Source organism: Mastomys coucha, unplaced genomic scaffold (assembly GCF_008632895.1).
Source record: "Mastomys coucha isolate ucsf_1 unplaced genomic scaffold, UCSF_Mcou_1 pScaffold2, whole genome shotgun sequence".
In the NCBI taxonomy this organism is placed as follows: domain Eukaryota; kingdom Metazoa; phylum Chordata; class Mammalia; order Rodentia; family Muridae; genus Mastomys; species Mastomys coucha.
The window spans coordinates 14,285,975-14,307,810 of record NW_022196902.1 but is presented as its reverse complement, the minus strand read 5'-3'; the positions used below and the strand labels follow the sequence as shown (position 1 = coordinate 14,307,810).

Genomic DNA, 21,836 nt, shown 5'->3' with positions numbered 1-21,836 from the left:
AGTGTAGTCCTGGCTGACCTGGAACTTGCTCTGTAGACCAGACTGTGGATTAAAGGCACGTGCCACCTTCATGGCTTTTTCTTATATACCTTGAGCCCTCTTGCCCAGGAATGGTGCTACACAGAGGGCAGGATCCTCCCACACTAATCAAGACAGTCTCTCACAGGTCAGTCTGATTGAGGTAATTCTTCACCTGACTTGCCCTATTCCCCCATGGCTGCAGGCTTTATCCATTTGACAAAACTAAGCAAGACATCTATTTTAGCTGTTTAAATAGCCGAAGCTATTACTTTCCTCTGTATATGATGTATCACGTTTGCTCCAAAACTCAGGAACAATTGAATAGGATTGTCTATTAAGGAGGTCTATGGCAGTGCTATTAAGAAGACCTTGACTGTCTGTCTCTCCCTTGACCTCCCTGCTCCGATGCCTTTCTATAATTAACTCTATCTCCATCCTTTCTCTCAAGAACTCCAATTCAAACCAATTTCAAAACTCTTCACGAACTTTCTGACTTATATTTGTGATTATTCTTTTAATAACTGTTTTGACTTTAGATCTATAGATAGACCCTTGCTAATTTGCACGCTAATTCATTTCCTTCAGAACACTGTCCAGCATGCTACTTGGACCCAGTAACATTCCCTAGACATAGTATAGATACCAGACTGTGCCTCCCCCCCACATCTGATTATTTGCTTTAGATGGGAAGGCCTCACCTTAATCCTACACTAATTTATAAGTTAGACTGAGTGCATGCCACTCTCCTTTGGGTCTCCTCTTTTCCTATTCCAGTAAAACCATTCATCTATTCCTTTTTTATGAATAAACAAAATCTGGAAATGTAGGCATTTAACATTAGAATCCAGCTGTCTCTCAGGCCAGAATGCCTGCCCCATACTTTCCCATCTTGCAGATATTGACAGACAATAGATGGCATTGTGTGTGAGTCTCAAGCAAATAGAACTCCAGGTGGCAGGATTTCTCACCTGGGAAAGTGATTTTCCATCAAAGAGGACATTGGTGGCCACATATCCTGTTCCCTGCCAGCTTTCTGGCCTCCTGCCTGGGAATCAGAGAACCATACGCTCTTTTTTTGTTTTTGTTTTTGTTTTTTGTTTGTTTGTTTGTTTTTTCGAGACAGGGTTTCTCAGTGTAGCCTTAGCTGTCCTGGAACTCACTCTGTAGACCAGGCTGGCCCCCAACTCAGAAATCCACCTGCCTCTGCCTCCCAAGTGCTGGGATTAAAGGCGTGCACCACCACTGCCTGGCACAAATACACTCTTTACCTGTCCTCCCCCCCCCCAAACCCTACCACCACTAACAAATCAAACCCATACAAAATAATTTATTAACTAATTTTTCTAGTCCTATACATACCTTGGCGGGACACATCAGTATGTTCCATCCCCTTCCTCCTCCTGCCTTCCTTTTGAGACACTGGCTCCCATATCTTAGGCTAGATTCACACTTGCTATATAGCTAAAGAGAACGACCTTAGTAAGTCTAACCTTCTGCCCCACCACACCTCAAGTGCCCGGATTGTGGTTTGCACTGCCATGCTATGCACTGCCTTTTTTTGTTTACCTTCTGTGTGTCATCTGCCACAGGGATTTGTCATGACTAATTTCCTATGGGTGTACAATTTTGCTAGCCACATATATTTCCAGTTTTTCCTATCATTTTACTATTGTATCTGACACCACTGTCATGCAAGCAAATATTTAGGGTTCATATGGAGACACAATTTACTACATCAGAACAATGTTATAATTTTATTTTTTTTCTAGATTTATTTATTTTATGTATATGAGGACTCTAGTTGCATATACACCAGCATGGTAGAAGAGGGCGTTGGATCCCATTACAGATGGTTGTGAGCCACCATGTGGTTGTTGGGGATTGAACTCAGAACCTCTGGAAGAGCAGCCAGTGTTTTTAAGTGCTGAGCCATCTCTCCAGCCCAATGTTATAATTTTAAACGAAGGAACACTGGCACAAACCTCTTCTGAGAAGAATTATTTTTTTCAAATAATATCTTCACCAACACAATATTGTCATGGAACTTTTGATAATGCGATGGATTAAAAAAGAATAGGGTAGCTCGTGGAAGAGCGCTCGCCTAACAAGGCTGATATCACAGGTTAATCACAGGTTAATACTGCCACAGATTATTTTTTAAAGAGAGAAATGGAGGTTTCAGAACGCATTTCCTTGGTGGTATTATAACTGCTTAAAATAGTTCTGAATTTCCTGTTCTTCCTATACTCCCAGAGCTGATAGGAAGTGCGATTAGGACTTGCAGGTGGGTGAATTGGCTGGAGGTACTGGTTAGCTTTCATATTGTTCCCAGTTTCTAATTTTATCAAATTGAACTCGATTCCTATTTGGAGGAATTTGATGAGCTATGCTTCATGATGTAATTTTTGGCCTGATTTTGTAACTGTTTCATGCATGCCTCAAATAAATGTATATTATTGGTTTATTATATGCAAACATATACACATAGGTCTGCATAATCTACATAAGTCACAGCTAATTATTTTATTATATACTCATTTTGAAACAGGTATTGCACTATAACGCAAGCTGGCTTTGAATTCATGATACTGCCCCTTCCATGGTGCCAGGATTACTGGCCTCCACCACCACCACTGCAGGTTTGTTTAATTAATATTCTCTATACATGTTTTCTGTATTTACATGGTTTTTCAGTCTTACCCAAGGCCTCATACACACTGGGCAAGCACACTCTACCACCGAGCTGCACTTCCACCCATCTCCTTGAAGTAGATGTTGCCTGACTGTGGTCAGACATCTGTTTGTTTGCACTGTTATCAGTTTTTGTTCTAGATATTTCCACGTTATATTGTGTGCAAATGTTTTATGTCCTTAGTAGATAGTCTTTGTCGATATGAAATGTCCTCATTTGACTCATGCAACTTTTTGATCTTGTATCATTTTTTACCCGGCATTTCCACTGTTAAATTCCCTTTCTGTGTTACAAACTGTGCCTGCACTATCTCTGGTCTTTCCCTGTAACCTCCTGGTCCTTTTGAATATGCAACCATGCAGCCTTTCTCCATTTTGATATTTTACTTTGTGATCATTGGGCTTTCCTACCCGCTTGCTGTTTCTTATGCATTTCTACTGACCTCTGATACCACGGCCTTCCATGTTTCAGGACAGCTCTAACAGAAACGAGTGGCTTTGTCATCTAAGGTAAGAGGGAGCAGCAATCCTGTCCATTCAGGCTGTTGTCGGGATCCAACCCTATGCTTTCTTCAGCTGCAGATTTCTTCCCCCACCCACAGCCCCAAGCATTCTTTTCTCCCCCTCAGGGGAGAAGGCCATAGACGTTGAAGGTGACTTGGGAGCCACAGAGTAAAGCCAAGCTAGTGAATTCATTTAGTGGCATGCTTTCATTGTGAAAACACTTGGATGCATGCCTTTACTGCCTGGTTTGGAAAGTCAAGGCAGGCCAGCCTGTTCTACATAGTGAGTTCCGGGACAGCCAGGGCTACCCTGTCTCAAAGCCTGTGTGCACGTATGTACCCACCCATGCATACACAAACACATAAATGGCATCACCACTAACAATACACTTGAGTCTCCACTTTGTGGCTGATGTTGTGGCCAGACTACATTAATTAGTCAGTACCAGCTTCCCCAGTACTGCCTTATCATCTTTCCCTGCCTCATGCCCAGGAAGATCTGTTCAATTTATAAACAATTCCCTTTGGATAGCAATTCCAGTGATATCACAGTATTGCTATTCTTGGGTGATTTAGTGGCAATATGAATACTGTAGTTTCTTCCATGGGAAAACACAGGTAAAGGTCACCAATTAGACTGTGGGGAGACTTGGCACAGAGTGCAGTATGACTCTTAGCCATTGGCCATTAAAGGCAGACATTGGCCATTCAAGGCAGACATTGGCCATTAAAGGCAGTGTTTAGAATGTATTCTTTTTTTTAAGGTTAAGAAAAAAAAAATCATTACTCATAAAGGAATTTAAAACTATTTTGCTTTCTTATTTTATTTAAAACACTCACACCTCTTTTTCCATGTTTTTTTTTTATAAATACATCAAAGGGAGTTTATTTTCATTTGTAGGTCATTAAATACCCACTCCAGGATCTGAAACTTTAAAGGGCTTAGCTTAGACACATTGTATGACGCTTGCCATTAGACTAAGTTGATCTACTGACCTAGGCCAGAACGGACATAAGGGATACAGATCCCTATAAAGTATGCACAGATAAATTTACACTTGCAGAAGATTTTTTTAAAAATATCCTATCCTAGCTGGGTGTGGTGATGCAGTCGCAGGCCTTTACATGTACCCAGCAGACAGAGGCAGGTGGGGGCCTGTGAGTTCCAGGCCAGCTCTGGAAAGAAGTTCGAAGGCAAGCATGTACTACTTTAATTTTTGCAGGTGAGTGCTAAGCAGGTAAATTAATGATTCCCTTGGGATAGTCCACAGGGGAGACGGCAGGAGAACCACTTGGTGACTTGCCTACCATGCTTCACCTTCTCCACTGCAACCATCAAAGATTCCATCTTTCTAAAACACAGTTCACTTTCAAAGGATCCGAGTTAGATAGGCAAGATGGCTCATCTGGTAACGGCGATGGCCTGCCTTTGACCCCTAGAACCCACATGGTGGAAGGAAAGAAATAACCACCAGGTTGTCCTCTGGCCTCCACATATGCTTGGTGGACTGTGTGAGCACACAGACATATACACATGTCACATAATGAATGCATAAGAAATACAACAAAAACGTAAAGGACACAGTTGTGTTTTCAAGGACCTATTTCACTCTTATCTCTAGAGGGGTACAAACTATAACTCTGTGTTTTAATTTTTAAAGGAATCTTCTTGATTGGCGTGACCTTAAGAAAAAGCCAGTGAGGCCTGAGAAGCAGCTAATGTACTGTAAATTTGAGACTGATGCACCTTCATTCCCAAGCAGAGTGGAGGAATGGAGCACAATGTAGGCATAAGCTCCTTCCAGTCTATAGTTCTGTCTCTAGCTCCATCAGTCACGGGGTAGATAGCAGGCTCTGAATCAAATACTTAGAGGCCTTTGTTCTATAGGATATGTAGAGCCCTCTCTCTTCACACTCCAATGAATTGCTAAACTGCTTCCAACTCTAGGAACCTGCAAAGCCTAGCCAGTGGGTTTGGACTGGCTGAGGTTTTTGTAAATTGAGGTCTGTCAGAACACAGCCAGGCCTGTTATTTCTTGTGTCATCCAATGACAGCTCTCTCTATGGACAGAACTGCCTTGGCAGTCATAGACTGTGATGGTAAAACCAAAAACATCCAGTATCAGAAAAAAATCCACCTTTTGTGGCCTGAGTCAGAGTCTGACTCTTGTGACTTGCTTCTTCGTAAACCAACTAAGACCAACATTCTTACAAGGAGCATCCTTTGCATGGAGTCTTACAGATCAAGGAGAGGCTCCGATACACTTTGTCTTTTGACCACTCTCATAAGTGACCGGGATAACTTTTTCATGAAGACATTGCATGATATCTCAGGGTCAAGAACTGAGGGTCCATGTTTTCAGTCTTTAAACATTTAGAACAAGTCCCTTTATCTCTGGGAAATGCTTATCATCTTCAAAAGAGGGTGACGGCGACTGCTGAAGTAACCCTCTGGTGGTGCACTGGCTTGAAACAGCATGCTGGAAGATCTGCAATTGTTACACTTTACAATAATGGTGTTTTTTTTTTTTTTAAGACTATTTTTTTTTCTGGCCCTGACCTACCTTTGCCTCCTCAAGGACTCAGATTAAAGACATATACTACTACCATAGGGCTCTTTATCATTGTATTGACAGTAAAATGCAGTCTAATTGCAGGGTTGTATTGGCACAAAACTGTAATCCCAGTACTGTGAGTTCAAGGCCAGCCTGATTGATAACCTGAGTCCCAGGATGGCCAGGGCTACACAAAGAGAAACCTGTCTCAAAAACAAACAAACAAAAAAGATAATGAAAGTAACATTGATTTTATGTAATGCCTTATATAAAAATAAATATAAGCCTAATTAAATTACAAATTAAAGCTTTACCTTAATCCTTAGTCTTTAAATAAAACCCCTTAATTTTTAAAACTTTAGAAGCTGTGTGGTAAGTCCTATCCTATCTTCCTTAAAATAACTAAAATAAGAAAAGAAAAGGAAAGAAAAGAAAAGGACTCTCTTCTCTAATTATTTTAGAGCCACAGGAGAAAGCTGTAAGTGGGTCAAATTGTGTTGAACTAAATATTATCAGTAGCAGCAAGTCCTTCAGTGATGAGTGCAATCCACTGTGTGCATCATTAAAAGTTGATCATGAGCCAGGCGGTGGTGGCACACACCTTTAATCCCAGCACTTGGGAGGCAGAGGTAGGTGGATTTCTGAGTTAGAGGCCAGCCTGGTCTACAGAGTGAGTTCCAGGATAGCCAGAGCTACACACAGAGAAACCTTGTCTCGAAAAACAAAACAAAACAACAAAAAAAAGTTGATCATGTACATGACCGAACAATGCACCTATTTCTAGATGACTGATCATTCATGGACCAGCAGGCGAGTATCACAAAACCTAACACAGTTCTAAGAAGGTTCAGTTGCCTAGCAGGGAAAGCAAACCCATGGAGACAGTAGGAGTTGGAAAGATTATTAAATGACAAACAGGGCATCTTTTCCTACAGTAATGCTACTCCACATGATGGCACATGCCCCTGACTGTACATCATCACACAGTTGCCAAAGCACCAAGAATGAACTAAAGCCCCTGGGTATGATCCCAACCCTCAGAAGGCTGAGGAAGGAGGATGGAGAACTCAAGGCCAACCTAGGATACAGAATAAGCCCCTGTCTCAAACCAACAAGGACAAAGTAATCCCAACATAAACTACAATGCTGAGTAATGATGTATCTATCTGCTGGGGATGTTGATAATGGAGGAGGTTATGCATGGGGAGGGAAATGTAAATGATAGAAAATCTTTGTACCTTCCACACAATACTTCTACAAGCCCCAAACTACATTAAAGATTGATTTTTTTTTTAATTAGATAGCACAGCAGGAGGCTAGTGAGATGGCTTTGTGGGTTAAGGCACTTTGATCCAAGCCCAGTGACCTGAGTCCTCAGGACCCACATAGTAAAGGAGAGAGTGAAACTTATGTAAGTCACCCTCTGATGTCCATGTGTGTCAAGGTGCATATGCAAGTACACATATACCACATAAACACACATGTGCACGTACACACATACCACGTATGTGTACATACAAACACACACAAAAATTAAGTATAATTTTAAAAGCACAACAGGTGTGTGGTGCAGACCTTCAATCTTATCCATGAGTCAGAGGAAGAAGAACTGTAAATTTGAGGCTAACAAGTTCCAGACCAGACCAACATTACAGATCGAGAACCTAATTCAAGAAAAGGAAGAAAAGACAAAAAGAAAGGAGATAAAAATCTAACAAAATCTGCCACTCTGAATATACATCTTTTTTTTTTTAAACTGGCACCCCTGTCACAAACACAAGAAAAAGTTTTCCAATTCCAGAAGAACGTGCCCTCAGCAAAATAAAGAACTTACCTCACACCCAGGTTGAATCTCCCAGGAGCAGGACTCCTCTGCAGGGAGCATCCCCCTTTGGAAAGTATGGTCACCCAGGCATGACTGACACAGAGTGGCCTCAAAGTCTGATTCCCCGGGAGGAAGATGCACCCCAGCATGGCCAGTGTACTTCAAGTTGGAGCTCTGATGCTTGTCCACACTGACCATGGGGCTCTTGATCCATCTTCGTACCTGAGAGTGCAGAAGGAGACAATAGAGAGAGGCATTTGCTAAGGTTATCCTTTCCAGCACGCAGCTGGGAGATTTGATGAGACAGAGACTGAGATGAGGAAACTTTTGTCTTACAGCTTCTCAGTCCTTCCAAGCATCTCTTCTAAACCTGTCCATGCTGGCTGTTCTTCCATCTCCCCAAGCATCTCTTCAATTCTAGGCTTAAGAGAGTGATACTTCCTCTCGTGTTGTAACAGTTACAGCATTCTCATCTCTCATGTTGTAACAGTTACAGCATCTTCATCTTGCCCTATTGTTATTATTTGCAGCACTGGGAACTGAACACAGGACTTCCTGCAGGCTAAGCAAACACTATACCAGCAAGCTAGGGCCTCAGTCTGAGAATGTTTCTATTCTTAAGTAACTCTTATTTTAAAGGGGCAGTGCTTCTCTTGGCTTACAGCACTGGCAGACTCGGTCCATCATGGTGGGTAAGGGTGGGTATCAGGACAAGTAGCTGCATAAGTGTGTGCAGCTAGGACTGTAAGCCAGGAGTTGAAGGAACAGGAAGCAGGAAATAGACAGGAAGTGGGGCCAGATCAGAGAAGTCCAAGGCCAGGTACTGGAAGGTTGACTCCCAAGTTAGGAATTTAGACTATTTCTGCAGAAGATCTGAGTTCAGTTCCCAGCTCCCACATTGCATTGAAGAGCTCATAGCTGCTGGTACCTTCAGATCCAGGGATTCTCTGACCTCCCCAAGCCCTCTCTAGTGTTCTCATGCTCTCTACCTCCCACGTAGAAATAAACCTTTAACACCTTAAGGTTACTTGGGGATGATGATGCACACTATTAATTCCAGCACTTGGAAAAGACAAGAATAAGTATATTTTTCACTATTATAAGACCTCTTTTTTTTTTTTTTTCTAGTGAGGTTGTAGACAGGGATGGTGGCATGCACCTGTAATTGAAGAGCTCAGGAGGTATAGTTTAGATTGCTGTGAGTTCAAGGCGCTTCTAGTCTATATAATTGAGTTTTAGGCCAGACAAGGCTAGAATAAGGCCTTTTCTTTTAGTAGAGGACAAAAAACAAATAGTAGCCAGGCTTATTGGTCCAATCCTGCTATCTTTGCTACTTGAGAAACTGAGGCAGGAACATAGAAGTTCAGAGCCAGCTTGAGCTACTGAGTATGCTTCAGGCCAGGATGGGTAAGAAACATTTGAGCTGGATGTGCAGTCCCTCTGTTTGGGGGCCTGAGGAACACTTTAAGGCAAGCCTGAGCTACAAAGTACAATTCTGTCTCAAAAGCTGGCAGGATGATGAGGTTGGGCACAAGCTCACTGGTGTAATTCTAACAACTGGGAAGAACAAGTTCAAGTCAGTCTTTGCTTTACAGGCAGTTCAAGGCCAGCCTGGGCTACTTGGGAGCCTAGCTCAACATTCCTCTGTCAAATGTCTGTAACAGTGAATGTTATCACTATAATGTTTAGACTACAATAGACACAGCTGTATTCCCTGTTAGAGTCATGGGTATTCCCCCCCTCCCCAGTTTTACAACATACAGTCTTTTACATTTTTATAAATGTTAGGTTGCATCATAATTGCTGTTCTGGCCTGAACTTTCTTTTTTGTTTGCTTGTTTGTTTGTTTGTTTTTTCAAGACAGGATTTCTCTGTATAGCCCTGGTTATCCTGGAACTCATTCTGTAGACCAGGTTGGCTTCGAACTCAGAAATCCACCTGCCTCTGCCTCCCAAGTACACTGGTTTTTGTCCCTATTTTCCTTTCTTTCTTTCTTTCTTTTTTTTCTTTTTTGTTTTTTTCGAGACAGGGTTTCTCTGTGTAGCCTTGGCTGTCCTGGAACTCACTCTGTAGACCAGGCTGGCCTCGAACTCAGAAATCTGCCTGCCTCTGCCTCCCAAGTGCTGGGATTAAAGGCGTGCGCCACCACTGCCCGGCCCTACTTTACTTTCACCTTCTTGCCCTTCCCTCCTGTCCTTCTCATTCCCCTCCCCAAGCTCCCTGCACTGCTGCCTGAGCAGCTGGTAGAGAACCAAGCCCTGACCCTTCTATACTAATGCTCTGTCAGTGAGTTGTATCCCAGTCCTGTATGCTTCTCGATGTCTGTTTAAACTATCATTTTTGGAGTCTTAGCAGGTATTCATGCCTACAATCTCAGTACTTGGGAGGCAGGAGGATCAGGAGTTTAACAAGGTCAACCTTGACTTCATAAACCATGTCTCAAGCAGGGCTGTGGTGGTGTACACCTTTAATCCCAGTGCCTGTGAGGACTCTGAGTCCCCAGATCCCGAGGAAAGCTGGTGTGTGTGTGTGTGTGTGTGTGTGTGTGTGTGTGTGTGAGATCCCTGGGGTTCCAGCAAGCTAAGAAGTCAGGACAGAGGATCCCCGAGGCTGGTTTGTACTAAGTAGCCACAAAGAACAAAAAGAACCTGTGTCATAAGCAACATGAAGGGGAGAAAAGGCCTGATCCCCAAAGATGTCATCTAACAGATGTGTCCTCACTCATAAGGCACACTCATAAGGCACACTCACTCATAAGGCACACTCACGAGGCACACTCACAAGGCACACTCACTCACAAGGCACACTCACACAGGCACACTCATACAGGCACACTCACAGGGTGCATTCGCTTACAAGGCACACTCACAAGGCACTCACACAGGCACTCACAAGGTGTACTCACAAGGTGTACTCACTCACAAGTTGCACTCATACGGTACACTCACACAGACACTCACAAAGCACACTCACACAAGCACACCCACAAAGACACACCCAAACACACCATACATGCATACACAGGGAAATCATAAAAATGTTTAATTAAGGTTTAGGGGTACAGCCAAGTGCAGAGTGCATACTTTCCTGTGTAAGGTGTGGTCCCCAGCACTATAGAAGAAAGAAGTTTGTCTGCGTCATAAATGCAGTCTAAAACCTAAGATTCTGGGACTAGAATAGAATCTCTACTCTTGATCTAGTCTCAAGTTTGTTTCTGTGTTGGAGCTTTAGACTGTGGTAAGGACTGCAGTAGGGACTGACTCTGTGGCCCCTTGAATGCTAGGCAAATGCTCTACCATTTAGCTGCGGCCCCAGCCTTTCAAATGTGTTTCTGATTAACCCAGAAATAACTAAGTTTTATTTCAGATGGAAAATATTTTTTATTCTCCTTTTCAGAGGGCTTTGAGCTTGAAGCTGGTAACGGTTCCTGCTTTATTTCCAAACTTGAATTTGAAATTAATCTTTTTCCTCTGGCTTTCTTTCCATCCCTTTTACCAAGTTGATTTAGCTTTGCAGGGACGAGGAACAAGATGCGAACAGATCCATCTTCCATTTTATTTACAAGTCGCAGGGCCTGACTACAATTATTCTTGGATTTTGAAAGTGTAAATCTCCCCTTGCCTCTTTGAACACTGAATTATAATTTGAGGTGTTCTATATAAGGCAGAATATGAATCGGGGATAGTGGGTGTGCTCTTCCAGGGTTGAAGGCCTCTATTTCCAACAACCTAAGGAAGCACTGGGCAGTAAATGCAGAACCTTGACTATAAGGTGTCACATGAGTGGATGCATCCGCAGGTCTGCCTTTCAGGGGAAAGCCAGGAAGGGAAAACACGGAAACTTGAGATGGAAAGCCAAGCACAGCTTCCAGGAAAGCAAAGGAAAACAACGACGTTTATGGATTTATTTGGGAAGTATGTGTCCTCTATTTGCCCAGCGTTGATTCTTTGAAACTATTGCACATTTTTCTCTTGAAGCTAAGTGAAATCTACTATTTGCACATGTGCCAAAAGCAGACGTGTCTGTTGTTTTAAATCAGTCTGCTGTGGGCACAGTGAGGATGGGTCCTGGACACCAAGACTTTTGACAAATCAACCCATTCCAGACCTTAATGAGAATATGGTTGCCTCTCTGCAGAGAGTGTAGCTAGGGAAGGAAGTAATCTATTTGTTCAGGAGTATCAGAGAAAAACATCACAAAAGTGACATTTTCTAGCAGGAATGGAAACAGTTACATGCTTTTTCTTGGTTTAATCTTCACTCTAGCTTCAGTATGTTCCCTCCTGTTACTTGCTGACGATTTTCGATTTTTTGCTAGCTTTGTAGCTTCAAGAGTGGTTTTTATGGGTCTTTAATTAAGGATAGGGTTTATGGTATTTACTCTAGCCTCAGAAATCCCTGGAGAGTGGCTGGGGTGTGAGATGTGAATACACTCATTGGCTCCCTCTCCAGCCTTGCAGCCTGGGCAAGGTGCCCTCTAAAACTGCTGAGCAGAGAGCTTCCCTCAGGCCCCCAGGGAATTCAAGCTGCAGCCCTCCCTTTGTGCTCCTTGGGGCAGCGGGAGCTGAACTGCTTGGGTGGAGGGAGGGTTGTGAGTGGCTTTCAGAACCCTCAGAGACCAGCCACAATGGCTCTGAGCTGGAGGCAGCTGCACGTCTTAGAGATGTGAATGGCCGGACACAGAAGCAGCCCTGGCTGTGTGGCCACCTGGGCCTCGTTTTATTCATGGCTCCACAACAGTTATGAAGAGCACTGTAAACAAACGCAGACTGGAGAATACATCCATCTAAAACAAAGCAAGAGTTCTGTCGCTGGGGGCTTGGAGGAGTCTACTTCCAAACTGAACCAGTTTAGGAAGCAGCTATCTCTGGAGCCTGGAGTTAAAGCTGAAGACCAGAACTAGAATTCTGGGAAGGGCCTAAGTAAAGCACTAAACGTAATTCTTTGCTAAATCTAGTATGCCTTGGTTTTTATTAATTTATTTGAAGGGGGAAAAAAAGCTATCCAGAAACCACAGTTCCCTCGGAGAGCTGCCAGATACGATTAAGGAGATTGGCCAGCTTTTAGGGATTTTCCACTTGTGGTTCTTTTTCCTATTATGTAATAGTAAACAGATATTACTGTTCATATAAAATGGCTTAGTTGATAATCATATTATCAACTGATTCGGAAAATTGATAGCTCGTCAGCACTTCTGTGTGATCCCAGCCAGCAGAGCCTGTCTCCGGATTTCGGGAGGGAGAGCTGCCTCTTTCTCAAAAGCCATGGGAACCAGAGGTAGAGCACCCGTGATTTCAGAGCGGCACCTTTCATCGTAGAAAACCGACTGTTTATATACTGCCATAGTAACTTCCAAGTCTCCCAAGCTGGGTAGTGCCTGGGACCCCAGCCCTTTGGAGGTTAAGGCAGGAGGATTGAAAGGAGTATAAGGATACCCTGAACTATTATTATGAGTGCCAGGCCAGCCTGGGGGACCCAGCAAGAGCTTGTATTAAACAAACAAAACCTAATCAAATACCTAAATCCCCAACAACAAAACAAAGCAAAGAATAAAAAATAAATACATTTTAAAAAGCCCTTTAATCCTGATATAAGCCAGTTTTCTAGTGAAAATATTCAGAAAATTATAAAAGGAAGACCCCCCCACCACCACCCCCTCCCCACCAAGTATTTTCTTGTAGACTGGGTACCTGATGGCAGACAGGTTACAGGGAATATATGGTCTCTCACCTTGCTGCTCCATAGTGTCCAAAACTCTGACAATGCAGTAACACGAACTTAATCTCCTTCCCTCAGCTATAGCTTCTAATCTCACAATTTTTTTCCCCTCAGAACATCTTCATTGTGTCTATTTGAAAGCACATGGTTTGCTTTTTCTATTTCTTCTGTGCCTGTGGACCATGAGGGTAAGATTCACTGCTTGGCCTCTTCTAAGGACTTACAAATAAAATAGTATACACTCTGTTGTTTTTTAAGGAAAATTATGTTAGTTTATGGGTGCCCACAAGCTTTGCTAAGACCCCCTATCAAGGTAAGATACACGACATGCATTTTTAGTTTCGTCCCTTCTACAGCCATACCTGCGCTTAAGAGGCACCCTGAGAAGACTGAGTACCTCTGGAATTCCCCAGCTTTCCGTGCCTTTGGGATTTCCCAGTCCTTCCCATGCATCCTGCTCTAGATTCCCAAGGTTTAACCTTGTATTTCTCCAGGCCTGGTCTGGGGGATGGCTAGGTTGGGTCTAGGAGGAAGAGAGTGGGGGGACTGATCCTTTCTTCTGAATTAGCCTGACTTGGGCAGAGGATATGAAGACGAGGAAGAGGGAGAATGTGGAGAAGGAAAAGGAGAGAAAGCAAAGGAAGTCATTACAACAACTATCTGTAAGGGTCAGGGTGAACTATTTGCTTTGGGGATTATTATACAAGATTCAAGAAGAAGAGAGATGCTGGGCTAACCTCTGAGCAACGACCTAGGCTCCCCCTCAGTAATCCACAGCTTTCAGAACTTCCTCTCCCATCCCTCCAAGAAATCCCTCTTCCAGTATTTTTAACCTCTTTCTTCCTCTAGGCTATTGATTCTTAAACATATTAATCATGTTGCTTTTGCAATATCTCTAAAAGCTAGCAAACTAAAAACAGCCCCTTGACACCCACAAACTCTGCCTTGTTCTAGCATCCCTGTCCCACCACCATCATGACCTTCTTCTCTGTTTTTAGCCAAGTTTCACAGAAAAACAGTCTTTGTTTCCTTACCTCAAACCCTCGCATACCAGTACACATCAATTTTGTACGAGCGTAAATATGAAAATCCCAAGTCTGACCATTTTAAATTGGGACCATCTTTCTCTTTCTCATGTAGCATTTAAAGAATTCTACAGAACTCAGCTTGGTATCATTGCTCATCCCAGCACTAAGGGGCCTGAAGCAAGAGGACCAGGACATTCAGAACAGTCGTGGCTACACAGGGAGGTTCAGGCTAGCCTGGGATACATGGGCCCTGAAACAAAAACCACAACAAAACAAACTGCAACTTCTTTAAGGGGAGGAGGACATTTCAACAAAAGCCAGTGACCGCTATTCCTGGCAAGTATGAGACAAGGACAGAAAGAAACATGTGTGACCTTTAAAGAGGATGCTGGCTGCATTTCAGAGGGGACCGAGAGGAGCCTGTGTTTCCTCATGCAGCAAACATTTAACAAATGTACTCCAGAAGAGTCTCCTGGTCCGAAAAGCTCAAAGCCACACACCCAGAACCTTCATAAGACTAAGGAACTCATCTTGGGGCTGTATCAGGGTTAAAGGAGATCATCTTGTCAGCCCGGTACTTAGTCCTAATGAACACGGACTCTGGTGGACACTTACCACTGTGATTATAGCATAAACCTGTCAGAGTTTTATATGGTTTCATGGGATCAATAATAGAAGGCCTCTTTTTTTTTTGTTTTTTTGTTTTTTTGTTTTGTTTTGTTTTTTTCGAGACAGGGTTTCTCTGTGTAGCTCTGGCTGTCCTGGAACTCACTCTGTAGTCCAGGCTGGCCTTGAACTCAGAAATCCACCTGCCTCTGCCTCCCAAATGCTGGGATTAAAGGTATATGCCACCACTGCCCAGCCAGAGAAGGCCTCTTAAAGGCAGTGACGATTAAAGTAAATCTTTAAGGCTAAGTAAAACCAAGGTGAAAAAAGAAAGGACATTTCCATTCCATTTCCAGGGCCTGTATTTCCAGTAAAGGGGGCAGCAGAAGGGGATTTATATGGGGCTTTTGAAAGACAAGTCCAAGAACGGAAAAGTCAAAACTTATTTTTCTTAATTTTTATGTTCCATTTCCTTATTTTGTGGCTGTGTGTGAATGTACTCCTGTTGTGGCAGGCTATGCGGAGGTTGGGGTAGTTGGATGTTTCCTACTGTGTGGGTCTTGGGGAACTGAACTCAGGCTGTCAGCCTTGGCCACCAGGGCCTTTACCTGTCGGGCTGTCTCAGGAGAGCTAGGAAGAGTGAGTCAGGAGGCAACTCGGTGACTCTGAAGTGTCTGCAGCAGGACATCTGGGTTATTAGATAACTGTTGATCTGGCACAGGCTTCTGAAGAATGTGAGCAGCTGAGTCAGAAGAGCTAGAGAAGAGATAAGGCTGAGAGAGAGCCACCGGACAGGAGGGAACACAGGAGGGAACGCAGTGAAAGCCAATCATCAAAGCTATCAGTGGTTTCTCAAGTCTCCGCCCTTTCCCAGGCAAGCACTGATCTTGCTCGCAGTACTCGGCTTCTTCTGGCTTCTTAAAACTACATGGACAGGAGCTTGAATCTGTTCTGCTTGCCAGAACCATAACCTCCATCCAAAATGCAGTAAGCAATCTTGCTACTGAAACACTTGCTACCCTACCGTGCCAAGTAACTTCTTTCCCTTGTTTTTAGTATAAAATACATTGGCATGCCCTACTCAAGCCCCTCTTCTAAAATGTTCATTGCAGTTGTCTGAATTGATGTCATGACTCACCAACAGATGTCATGTCACAGCAACAGAAACACCCCTGTCAGTGGTAGTCTGGAATACCAAGTTGTAGCGGTTTGGTGTGTTGCTATGGATTGCAATGTTAAATTCTGTATCCCAAGGCCTAGTTGTCTCAAGAGGAGTAAATTCTCATGTACACCAGCCTTTATTGTGCAAACCTTGCTCCTTAATTTAAAACTATTGGTTAATAAAGATGCCTGTAACCTGTGGCTGGTTAGAAGAGAGGTAGGTGGGGCTTCAGTTCCCTGGCTTGGGGTCTAAGGCAGAGACCACAAGGAGAGGAGGAAGGAGAAGTAGGAGGAGGTGGGGGAGGAGGAAGGTGCCTTGGGGCGATGGATTGTGAGCACAAAGCCTTTAGGGCCAGCATGTTGGAGGAGGAGGGGCTTAGGCAGAACACTCCAAGTGATATCTCAGGGTCACTGACAGGGAAGTGGACAAACTAGCATAGAGGGTTGACATCTGCCCAGCTCTAATCCTTTAAGGCTTATTGTGTCTTTTATTTGGGAACTGAGTGATCTAAGGTAGGGTAGAAACCTCAGATAATACTTACTGCAACACCAAGTATGCTAGGTTATAAACTCCCTGGCGCACCCAACCCCCCCCCATGCCCTTTGATCTTCCACTGTATCCTGATGGAAGTGGGAACACAACTCAGTATGTAAGACACACTTAGGATAATCATCCAACCATCTAGCTTCTCATCAACATTTGATTGACTGTAGGGTTTACTTGTTGAAATGAAAAAACCACATGCCTATTGTTTTACTTGTCTGTCTCCCTTCTGAGTGGGTGAATTCTGAGAGGGTGGCCACGCCACTGCCTCTCACTGGCGGGACATTTATGAAGCTCCTTCTATGTGCCCTCTCCCAAGCCTGCTTTCTATCTCCTTCATGTTGAGTCACTCACAAGGCAAGAGAGTCATGTTTGACTGCAGCTCAACTCCTTTTCTAACTCCAGCAGAGGATGGCAGAAGATTTGGAGGAAAAAGGCATGTTTTCTGCAGGACTTTGTCTAGAGAGGGCTGGCCTTGGAGCTGTGCTTGAATGAGAAGAGAGAGGTAGTGGGCCACATTGGCAATGAGGCTGGAACACTGGAACACTGAGTTACTAATCATGACTGGTTTTGTACTGTGTTCTGGAGGAATCTGAGTGGGCCCTGTTGAGACCTAGGAATGAAGCCTTGTCTATGGATAGAGTTTCAGAGATTTTTAGGCCCCCCTAAACATAGACATTCGAAGGGAGGTTTTTAAAACTCAGGTATGTTTGTGTGGAGTGTAGTTTAGGAGGCAGAATGCTTGCTTAGCATGCTTAATGCCCCAGTTGGATCCCAGTACCACAAAAATCAGCCATGGTGGTACATACCTGTAATCCTGGCACTTGGGAGGCAGAGACAGGAGGATCAGAAGTTCAAGGGTAGCCTCAACTTTCAAGCTTGTCTCAAAATAACAAGACAACACTGAGCTGGGTGTGATAGCACAGACTTTTAAATCCCAGTAGTAGGGAAGGTAAATCTCTGAATTCAAGGCAAGCCTGGTCCACAGAGTGAGTTCAAGGATAGCCATGGCTACACAGAGAAGCCCTGTCAGAAAATTGAACAAATCATAAGCAAAAAAAGCCCAAACCAAACCAAACCCACCAAAAACTATGAAACAACCACAGCCAAGTATAAAACAAAACAACAGCAATAAAAAAGACTTTCTACAGCGATGAACTGAATTAAGAGAACTGAATTTTAGTGGCTGGAGATGCCATGGTTCAAAGCCCTGCTGCTCTAACAGAGGATCTACATTCAATTCACAGCACCCAGAAGATAGCTCAGAACCATCTGTAATTCCACTTCTAGGGGATTCCACACCCTCTTCTGAGGTTTGCAGCACTAGGCAGGTGCACGCGCGCGCGCACACACACACACACACACACACACACACACACACACACACACACTGTACACAGATATCCATGTGGATTAAACACCATCCATGTAAAGTCAGAATTAAAAGAGAATCAGATTATAGCTCTAGCTTTGCAATGGCCTTGAGCAAGACACTTAATGCTTCTGAAATGTTTTCAGTGTAGTTCTGCATAGGATGGAAGTCATGGGGCCGGTGAGTCCTTGTAGATCCTCCAGCCATGTCATAGATTTGAGGCTATTCACTGGAATACTGCTCGGGACTTTGATCTCCAGGTCTGGGGCACATGGCACTCAGTCTAAATTTGTTGAATGAATGCATGACCAAAGGGCATTTGCTCTACCCTGAACATTTTTCTTCCTGCCTGGCTCTCCCACCACACTCTCCCACAACAAATAAATAAATAAATAAACAAACAAACAAACAAATCAATCCAAAAGGTTTTAAAAAATCATCTCACCATCTTCATGAGAGTTGTCAGAAAAGCCATTTCAATTGCAAAGCTAAAGGCTGAATGAAAAGTCTTGTTGTTAGAACTGTGTACATTGCTTAATTAAATCGAAAGAGGTAAATAACAGAAAGATTACTGTGCAGAGGGTTAGGTGCGGCTCTGACAGCTCTGCTCGCTTATAGCATCCTCTTATACAAACTATACGCACACTCCATTTCAGTTTTCTACAGAAACAGCCTCTCCAGATCCCCTTGTGCTGTCTTGGTAATGGTTTCTATTTCTGTATTCTATTTTTTCCCTTCACTTCATGTTTTATAAATGAAGAAATGGTGAGGTTTAATTGTTCCCTGAAAGCAAGAACAGAGCCAAAACTGAGAGAAAAAAAAAAAGAAAAAGAAAAAGCTAGGGACTTGAATACCTACTATGTCCAAGAGTTGTGTTCAGCAGTGGGAGGCAGACAGTAGGGGTCTGCATTTGGACTGGCACAGCTGTCTAGAGATATTATGGAAATTTCTGAAGTTGGATAATTCGATATGCTTAACAGTTACACAGGCATGTTAGGCCAGCAGGGCACTGATCAGAAGTTCAAGGTCAGGGTTTGGGATATAATTTGATTGGTAGAGCTCTTACCCAGCATGTACAAGGTCCTGGGTTCGATACTCCAGTGCCTTTTCAATACTCCCTATCAGGCGTGGTGGAGCAAGCCCATGAGACCAGCATTTAGGAGCTAGGGCAGGAAGACCAGAAGTTAAAAGTTCTCCTCTTCAAGCCACAGAGGTATGTGGTGTATCGGGAGTGTGCTAAAGCTGGTTTTATGGCAGTAACTCTAACCACAGCTATATTTCTTAAACAGCCCAGCCTCACACACAGAAGGCACTGCACACAGTGGATTGAGCCTTTCTACAATTAGCAATCAAGAAGATTCCCCATGGACATGCTCACAGGCCAATCTGATGGAAGCAATCCCTCTATTGAGACTCCCTCACCTAACTCTGGGCAGTGTTATATTGACAGCTGAAACTGACTATGGGAGGGAATAATGGAAAAAAAAAAAAAACAGTCAAACTCTGCTATGTAGTGACTTTGAGGTTAGCCTGGGATACACGATTAAAACACAACATGAAACAAAATAAAAACAACTACAAAAACAAACAAACAAAACTTCACGACAAAAATAAATGAAAAGGAAAATGAACTCAGCCCAGTTGAGGGAAGAGACCCAGAAGCAGAGAACAGAGTCAGACAGTCCCTGCTCCCACTATCAGGAGTCCCACAAGAAGACCCAGCTGCACTACTGTTAGAGATGTGCCTAGGTCCATCCCATGCATGCTCTTTAAATTAAAGGGCAATTAAATTAAGACAGAGGGATATGGGGTGCAGTTTATTGCTGTTAGGGTGCTCTCAGGGGAGTTGGTAGGCCGCGGCTTACTTGGTGTCCCTGGTGCTGGCTGGCCTCAGGGAAAGCATCGGGTGGGTGGAGGGAGGAGAATGGGTGGGGAAAGGGTAGGAAGGGGAAGGGGAGGGATAAAGTGAGGGGAGGATGGAGAGGGTGAACTGAAATTAGTGGCAGCAGGGGTGGGGGGGCAGGGTAGCATCTCTGGGACAAACTAGAAACCTAGGACAATGGAAACACCAGGAAGCTATGAGGGTGACCCTAGCTATGGTTCCTAGCAATGGGGGATATGGAACGGCCATCTCCTGTAACCAGAAAAGATTTCCACTGGAGGGACTGGGACACCAACCCAGACACAAAACCCTAGACCCATAATGTGTCTTCCCTACAAGATGTGCAGGGGTAAAAGATGGAGCAGAATTTGAGGGAAGGGCAAAGCAATGACTGGCCCAGATTAGACCCATGCCATGAAAGAAAGCTCACCCCTGGCACTGTTAATGATATTCTATTATACTTGCAGATAGGAGCCTAGCATAACTGACATCAAAGAGGCTTCACCCAGCAACTGATGGAAACAGACGGAGAGACCCACAGCCAAATATATGGAGGAGCTTGGGGAATCCTGTGGAAGAGGGAGAAGGATTGAAGGGAGCCAGAGGGGTCAAGGACACCACAAGAAAACACAGAGTCAACTAACCTGGGCCTATGGGGGCCCACAGAGACTGAACTGCTAACCAGAGAGCATGCATGGGATCAGCCTAGGCCTCTGCACATATGAAGCAGTTGTGCAGCTGGGTCTCCATGGGGGACCCTAACAGCAGGAGCAGCGGGTGGGTCTCCATGGGGGACCCTAACAGCAGGAGCAGCGGGTGGGTCTCCATGGGGGACCCTAACAGCAGGAGCGGCGGATGGGTCTGGCTCTGTTGCCTGCCTTTGGATTCCTTTCCTGCCTTTGGCTGCCTTGCCCAGTCACTATGAAAGATGATGTTCCTAGTCCTAGTTGATACGCCAAGGTGGGCTGATATCCATGGGAGGAGGAAAGAAGGCATGAAGGGAAGGGAAGAGGGAGGGAGGGGAAGATGTGATCTGGAAATTGAGATGTAAAGTAAATAAATTAATTAACAAAAAATACAAAAAAAGAGAGGGATATGACTGTTAACATGAATCTGTGTAAATGGAGACAGAAAGAAAACAGAAGAGATTTTTAAAGTTAGAGGCATCTAATAATTGTAATAAATAACAAGTCAAGGGGTCAGAATCAAAGAAAGATTTTCCAGGAGAGAGCATCTTTCTAGATCTGGCCCACTCTGTGAGTGGGTATCAATGCTGAGCAGCAGAGACTGACTGAGGGGGAGGGGGAGACACACACAGAGACAGAGAGAGACAGAAAGAGAAAGAGAGACAGAGAGACAGAAAGAGAGAGACAGAGACACACACAGAGACAGAGAGAGACAGAAAGAAAGAGAGACAGAGAGACAGAGACAGAGAGACAGAGACAGAGACAGACAGAGACAGAGAGAGAAAGACAGAGACAGACAGAGACAGAGAGAGACAGACAGAGACATAGAGAGAGAATAAATATATGAACATGGTGAATCTATCATCCCCAGGCATGTATGTAACACAGCACATTTATAGGACCCTACTACGCCCCAGAAGGAAACAGCCTTTCCATAGGTTAGAAACTGATTGATAGGAGATGTGGCAGGAAGTGATTTGTGGATGCTCCTGACCATGAATACTCATCACCCATCCTTTACTATAGAATGAAATAAATCGGCTACGGAGGCTACCCAAGTGTGTATTAGCAGATGCTGTCATCACTGTATGGCAAGCTGGCAAGAAAAATATAAACACTTGCTTAGCTTTGTTGGGAAAATTCACTACTTTGTTTTTTAGCATCTTGGTACTTCCTTCAATCCCAGCACTTACTTTGGAACACACACACACACACACACACACACACACACACACACACACACAC

The 21,836-nt window shown here is 43.9% G+C and overlaps 1 protein-coding gene across 2 annotated transcripts in view; it reads right to left on the bottom strand.

Moving 5' to 3' along the window:
- The window catches only part of Sgk1 (serum/glucocorticoid regulated kinase 1), a 124,314-nt gene that overhangs the window by 70,894 nt on the left and 31,584 nt on the right, over nt 1-21,836 (bottom strand). Inside the window, exons 1-2 of one of the 2 annotated variants that reach the window (XM_031380571.1) lie at nt 15,555-15,790; nt 7,605-7,817 (exon numbers count right to left, since the gene is read on the bottom strand). In XM_031380571.1, the coding sequence (XP_031236431.1) occupies nt 7,605-7,793 (189 nt within the window). In that variant the 5' untranslated portion in view covers nt 7,794-7,817; nt 15,555-15,790. Of the gene's footprint in view, nt 1-7,604; nt 7,818-15,554; nt 15,791-21,836 lie in introns of those variants that run through there. The other variant, XM_031380570.1, reaches the window with a different exon arrangement.